At 38.8% G+C, this 7,500-nt stretch overlaps 1 protein-coding gene across 2 annotated transcripts in view; it reads left to right on the forward strand.

Moving 5' to 3' along the window:
• LOC144972214 (polycystin-2-like) overlaps positions 1 to 7,500 on the forward strand; it is a 60,386-nt gene that overhangs the window by 338 nt on the left and 52,548 nt on the right. Inside the window, exons 1-2 of one of the 2 annotated variants that reach the window (XM_078913237.1) lie at positions 3,771 to 3,983; positions 7,299 to 7,412. In XM_078913237.1, the coding sequence (XP_078769363.1) occupies positions 7,314 to 7,412 (99 nt within the window). In that variant the 5' untranslated portion in view covers positions 3,771 to 3,983; positions 7,299 to 7,313. Of the gene's footprint in view, positions 1 to 3,770; positions 3,984 to 7,298; positions 7,413 to 7,500 lie in introns of those variants that run through there. The other variant, XM_078913238.1, reaches the window with a different exon arrangement.

Genomic DNA, 7,500 nt, shown 5'->3' on the forward strand with positions numbered 1-7,500 from the left:
CTTAATACTCAATGTGTATTTATTTGAGATCATATACCTATCATTGAGCATGTATGAAAATTAATATCAACTAAACGTGCTCAAGACCGTTTACAAGCTGTTCCTAGCCAAAAGCAACACTTAACATGGACGAGTCATGCATGACACCTGTTAGTTTTGGCGATATTACGCTTTTGTTACTCGCGACAGAAATGACGTTGTTAACGGACAAGTACTCATTTTACACCTGAATACGGTGAGAGAATGTGAGTTAAGAGCTTTTTTACAATGACTTGCAGCACTTGAACCGTAGACCAATTGGTCAGAAGGCGAGTATCATATACCTCACAAGGCAACCATTGAAATACAGAAATACCCCCCCCCCCCCCCACACACACACACACAGACAGACCACGCACACATGATAGATAAAACCATTTCACATATTTTGATTCTGAATGGATTTGTTAATTTTATTAAAAGTATCTTTTCGAAATGTCGTAATGGATATTGAATTTGGTGGACATTTGATTTGAGAAATATTGGTGACCGTGCTAGTGGTAGTCCCAAAGATGGTAGAGAAATATTGGTGACCGTGCTAGTGGTAGTCCCAAAGATGGTAGAGAAATATTGGTGACCGTGCTAGTGGTAGTCCCAAAGATGGTAGAGAAATATTGGTGACCGTGCTAGTGGTAGTCCCAAAGATCGTAAAGAAATATTGGTGACCGTGCTAGTGGTAGTCCCAAAGATGGTAGAGAAATATTGGTGACCGTGCTAGTGGTAGTCCCAAAGATGGTAGAGAAATATTGGTGATCGTGCTCGTGGTAGTCCCAAAGATGGTAGAGAAATATTGGTGACCGTGCTAGTGGTAGTCCCAAAGATGGTAGAGAAATATTGGTGACCGTGATAGTGGTAGTCCCAAAGATGGTAGAGAAATATTGGTCACCGTGATAGTGGTAGTCCCAAAGATGGTATAGAAATATTGGTCACCGTGCTAGTGGTAGTCCCAAAGATGGTAGAGAAATATTGGTCACCGTGCTAGTGGTAGTCCCAAAGATGGTAGAGAAATATTGGTGACCGTGATAGTGGTCGTTCCACAGATGGTAGAGAAATATTGGTGACCGTGCTAGTGGTAGTCCCAAAGATGGTAGAGAAATATTGGTGACCGTGCTAGTGGTAGTCCCAAAGATGGTAGAGAAATATTGGTCACCGTGCTAGTGGTAGTCCCAAAGATGGTAGAGAAATATTGGTGACCGTGCTAGTGGTAGTCCCAAAGATGGTAGAGAAATATTGGTCACCGTGCTAGTGGTAGTCCCAAAGATGGTAGAGAAATATTGGTGACCGTGCTAGTGGTAGTCCCAAAGATGGTAGAGAAATATTGGTCACCGTGCTAGTGGTAGTCCCAAAGATGGTAGAGAAATATTGGTCACCGTGCTAGTGGTAGTCCCAAAGATGGTAGAGAAATATTGGTACCGTGCTAGTGGTATCCCAAAGATGGTAGAGAAATATTGGTACCGTGACTAGTGGTAGTCCCAAAGATGGTAGAGAAATATTGGTGACCGTGCTAGTGGTATTCCCAAAGATGGTAGAGAAATATTGGTCACCGTGATAGTGGTAGTCCCAAAGATGGTAGAGAAATATTGGTGACCGTGCTAGTGGTAGTCCCAAAGATGGTAGAGAAATATTGGTCACCGTGCTAGTGGTAGTCCCAAAGATGGTAGAGAAATATTGGTGACCGTGCTAGTGGTCGTTCCACAGATGGTAGAGAAATATTGGTGACCGTGCTAGTGGTCGTTCCACAGATGGTAGAGAAATATTGGTGACCGTGCTAGTGGTAGTCCCAAAGATGGTAGAGAAATATTGGTCACCGTGCTAGTGGTAGTCCCAAAGATGGTAGAGAAATATTGGTCACCGTGCTAGTGGTAGTCCCAAAGATGGTAGAGAAATATTGGTCACCGTGCTAGTGGTAGTCCCAAAGATGGTAGAGAAATATTGGTGACCGTGCTAGTGGTAGTCCCAAAGATGGTAGAGAAATATTGGTCACCGTGCTAGTGGTAGTCCCAAAGATGGTAGAGAAATATTGGTGACCGTGCTAGTGGTAGTCCCAAAGATGGTAGAGAAATATTGGTGACAGTGCTAGTGGTAGTCCCAAAGATGGTAGAGAAATATTGGTCACCGTGCTAGTGGTAGTCCCAAAGATGGTAGAGAAATATTGGTGACCGTGCTAGTGGTCGTTCCACAGATGGTAGAAGGGATTAATTCAGGTTATGTTGTATGGCTATGTGGTCTTGTGGTATGACACTCTCTTTCGGATCAGAAGGTCCTGGGTTCGAGCCTTGCTCGGCGCTTAGTTGAGTCTTTGGAAACGGCTCTTCACTCACATTCTCTCACCGTACTCATATATAAAATGAGTACCTGACCGTTAACAGCGTTGTCTCTGTCCGAAAAATATTGTAATATCGCCTAACAGGCGTCTTGTAACATCCTACATATGTTAAGCGTTGCTGTTGACCAGGGACCCCTTATAAAGGGCTTTGAGCACGTTTAGTGGATATTGTTGTTGGTTGGTCCATATCGATATTAAAATAAAAAGTATAAACAGTTGGGATCGATATTGATCGTTGGATTATGAATTTATTACTGAAAATGGACGGACATCTCGCCTTTTCTCGCGAGGGAACAACAACAACAAACGTAGAAAATGATAAGCATAATAAAAATCATGGATCAAATGGGAAACGAAACGATAATCGATCAATTAACGTATAACGGTCTAAGGGAAATAACCACTAGAATAAAAAAAATGAGTATAGTAAAGTAGGAGTTACTTCATTCACATTATATTGTTATGAGTTGTGAATCGCAGATTAACGTGTCTGGTGCTAGATTCACGAATTATGGACGGTTTTTTAAATTTCATCGTTCTTAAAATGGCTCGTGTCTTTGGTTTGAGAAATTTCCCAAGACAATATCGAGGAATGACTCAGCAACAGACAAACAAACAAACAAACAAACAAACAGACAAACAAACAAACAAACATACAAACAAACAAACAAACAAACAAACAAACAAACAAAAAGCAACAACAACAAAAATGAATAAATTTTTTTTTAATATTTAAAAATTAAATAAATAAAAAATAAGAACCCACAAAAATGAGTGGATATGGATGACATTTTATAAAATTAAAAAATAAACGTATAAAAATGAATAAATAATGAATAAACAAATGAATAGATGAATAAATTATATAATTGATAGGCAGATATGAATATTAAATATAATATTGAAATTTTATAACAATCCGAGTATCGTTGTCTTAAACTTGAGTTTTCATATAGAGCAATATCCACAAAACGAGCTCAAAGCGCTTTACTAAGGGTCTCTGACCAACACGTAACATGCAGAACATGACGCCTGATAGGCGGTATTACATTCTTTTCCCCGATAGAGTACGCCATGTACTCATTTTACACCTGAGTACGGCGCGAGAATGTGAGTAGAGAGCCTTTTCCAAGGACTCAACTATGCGCCGAGCGAGGCTCGAACCCAGGACCTACCGATATGAAAGCGACTGTTATACTACAAGACTACATAGCCGTTTTCCTACCAATTCATGATTCAAACAGAAAAATAAAACATTGAATTAAATATTATTTTAAAATATTTATATATGGATAACTCTGGCAAGAATTAAATTATCACGAAAATTCATGAGTTACGTCTCTTACATTGAAAATTATTAATTTTAAACCCTCGTCCAAATCTCGAAAGGTGAAGAATATCTCGAGGGCAACAACAAAAAAAAAGGAAATTGAGGTCAGGTCAGAGAATTTGGAACTGATGAGTTGAAAAAGTTCAACAAAAGTTTTTAAACACCATATTTGGTAATGAGTATACAAGAACAAGTTTGGTTGAATTAAAAAAACAAAACGGTTTTATTCTTGAATTCAACAGACAGAAAACAGCAGCAGACGTGATTCAATTAGATTAACTAGAAAAGGTAACAACAACCAATAGGTATAAATCCGTCTAGATAGTGTTGTGTTGATTCAAGTTCGTCTGCTGGTTTTCGATTGTGTGCAAAAGTTGCTGTCCTCTCTTGTCACCACGGATAATTATAATCATAACGTTTTCAATGAGGATACGCCAAAATTAAGTAGGAGTCGTGAAGTTGTAGTTGTAGTCAAGTAGCAACGTCTCATTTTGTCAGATTTGAAAAACATGAGTCAAGTATGCATAAAATTTCAACAAATCGCAGGCCTTGAACTTCAGAACTTGAAGTCTGAATTATTTCTAGACGTCTATTTTTAAATGAAAATGAAAACGTCTTTTCCAAGAATCTCAGTGAAAATCTGACACAGACAACATTGAAGAATCGGTTAAGATTTAGAATTAGAATTAAACCTCAAGTAAAAGTAATGTCCCGGTCCCGACGACAGCCTGGTTTGTGTTTGTTGTTGGAGACTATGGCTGTCATTATCCCCAGACACCTGTCTGGGGATAATGAAAATTCGTTATTCCCAGACAGATATTTGGAACTCCGCTCTTTTAAACAATTAGGCCTATCCACTGATCCACAGTCCAGAATATCATGGAATGTTTCCAAATGCACATAGAAATAAGGAAAGTTAATAAAATATCTATAAAAACATAACATTAACCAACATTAAATCAGTTGTTACTACATATTATATACACAATATGCGTCGACTTCGAAGTGGCTGTCATGGCCGAATGGTTTAGTTGTCTGCCCTGGAAGTTTTACCAGAAGCGACGATGCGGGTTCAAATCCTGGTTCCACCACTTTTTTTTTTAACATTCTGTCTTCTTTTTACAGAACGGTGCAAGGGATAAATGTCCCATCCATCCTCCCCCCACCTCTTTTTTTTTTTAACTCTCTCTCTCTCTCTCTCTCTCTCTCTCTCTCTCTCTCTCTCTCTCTCTCTCTCTCTTAGTTCCTTTCTAGTTTCTAGCAAATTGTCATATTCGTCCCCACTCGATCTCAAAAAGTGTCTAAAAAGGATAAATAATTAAAAGGCAAACAAACAGAAATATTGAGAGAACGGCCAAATGGTCAGATAGAGGAGAAAAAAACAAACAATAATTATTTTTTAAATAAAAACAATTTTAAGACATTCATGCTCAGAAACGGAACAAAAGGTCAAACAAAAAGAAGAAAAGAATAGACTCGCACACAAAAAAAAAAAAAAAAAAATGAGGTAGGAGGGGGGGGGGGGGGGATGGATGGGACATTTATCCCTTGCAACGATCTGTAAAAAGAAGACGGAATTAAAAAAAAAAAGTTTTTTAATTTAAAAAATAAGTGGCGGAACCAGGATTCGAACCTACAACGTCAATTCTGGTAAAACTTCCAGGGCAGACGACTAAACCATTCGGCCATGACACCCACTTCGAGGTCGACGCATATTGTGTATATGTAGTAACAACTGATTTAGTGTTGGTTAATTTAAGTTTTTATTTTTATAGATATATTTTATTAACTTTCCTTATTTCTATGTGCATTTGGAATCATTCCATATTCTGGAAGGTGGATAATTGTTTAAAAGAGCGGCGTTTCAAATATGTGTCTGGGAATAACGAAATTTGGTTATCTGGGGAGGTGTCTTGGGATAATCACAGCGTGGAGACTATTTTCACCGTACGGCACGGTGATAATGGTGTGGAAGGCTATATTCAGTGTACGGTGATAATGGTGTGGAAGGCTATATTCAGTGTACGGTGATAACGGTGTGGAAGGCTATATTCAGTGTACGGTGATAATGGTGTGGAAGGCTATATTCAGTGTACGGTGATAATGGTGTGGAAGGCTATATTCAGTGTACGGTGATAACGGTGTGGAAGGCTATATTCAGTGTACGGTGATAATGGTGTGGAAGGCTATATTCAGTGTACGGTGATAATGTGGGAGACTATATTCACTATAATGGTGTGGAAGGCTATATTTACTGTACGGTGATAATGTGGGAGACTATATTCACTATAATGGTGTGGAAGGCTATATTTACTGTACGGTGATAATGTGGGAGACTATATTCACTATAATGGTGTGGAAGGCTATATTTACTGTACGGTGATAATAGTGTGGGAGACTTATTTTACCTAAGAAAAAATACAACCCAGTACCTTTAACTACCCCTAATAGGAAAAACAAACGACCTCTAGCTATCCCTAATAGAAACAACAAAAAAAACAACCCTCAGACTGCTTTGCACTGCCTTTCAAAACCTGACAAATCAAAATGGTGGCAGAGAAGCAAACAATGCTCAAATTGGGAAATTTTAAACTTTCACAAATCTATCAAGGTTTGTTCTAAATGATGACAAATTGAATAAATAAACGTCTGACAAAAGGTCCAAAGTGAAATTACAAATTGAAAGTTATGCTATAACGAGGAGCTTTTGGGAGGCCTCCCTAGCTTTTGTTCTCAGCAAACTTTTTCTTTTTTTAAACTCGTCTGAAGAAAATGATATCGGATCGAATTCTAATGGCTACTATGTCACAGTTCGTTTCCTGGCTTATGATTGGCTAATACATACGGTGAAAATAGTCTGTCATGCTATTATCATCATACGGTTAAAATAGCCTGACACACTATTTTCACCGTACGGTGAAAATAGTCACTCCGTTAATTTTAAGTCATTCGGTGCTGCCTGGTTGCTATCTGAAACAGATAATAGACGTCTAACAAGAAATGAAGTGAGTAGGAAAGTGCCAGAAGACAAAAGAGAATAAAAACTTGGCGGTGGGGGCTCGAACCCATGACCTTACTGGTACGACAAATCCGCCTGGCCGGGGAGATCGTGACTCGACTTCGCTGCCGTGAAGTTTTTATTCTCTGTTGTCTTCTGGCACTTTCCAACTCACTTCATTTCTTGTTGTTATCAAGATAAGGGCCTGCTCCACTCACTTTTCTGTATCTGAAAAAGACCATCAAGTAATGATTTATACAGAATGTTATGTTCGGTCCCAGCTCATCGTCCAGAGAATTTAGATAAATGTGAAGAACTTTGAAGTGCATTTCCATGGAATTTCCAAACTGAACGAACATGCTTGACAATGATTCTGAAATTATCGAATGGTTTCAATTTATAAATATCAGAGATAAATGTCCTCTTTCTGGAATCACAGTGAAAATGATCTTTTGAGGAAACGTGAGATACGAAAATGCTTGAACTGATGAGATTCTGGTGTTCTAGTCTAGCTGGATGGATGGAGACATCAAATTGTTGTCAGACTCAAACTATAAAAGTACATGTCATGTGACAAAGATTGTTTGTTTACTCTCTTTCTCTAGATTTATTTGGTTCCAATGAGTAACCGACCATCCAGTGGGCAGTCTCGTACTGCCTGGGACGACGGCTATGGTGACGGCATCCGTAATGACCCTGACCTCAACATGGACAGTGAGGTGAGAAATTAAATATTTCATGTGATAACTGCACAACTTTTCAAACATACGCGCACACACACACACACACACTCGTATGCATACAGAC

The sequence above is a fragment of the Berghia stephanieae genome, chromosome 5 (assembly GCF_034508935.2).
Source record: "Berghia stephanieae isolate SIO BIC M18660-M18661 chromosome 5, UCSD_Bste_1.3, whole genome shotgun sequence".
Lineage (NCBI taxonomy): Eukaryota > Metazoa > Mollusca > Gastropoda > Nudibranchia > Aeolidiidae > Berghia > Berghia stephanieae.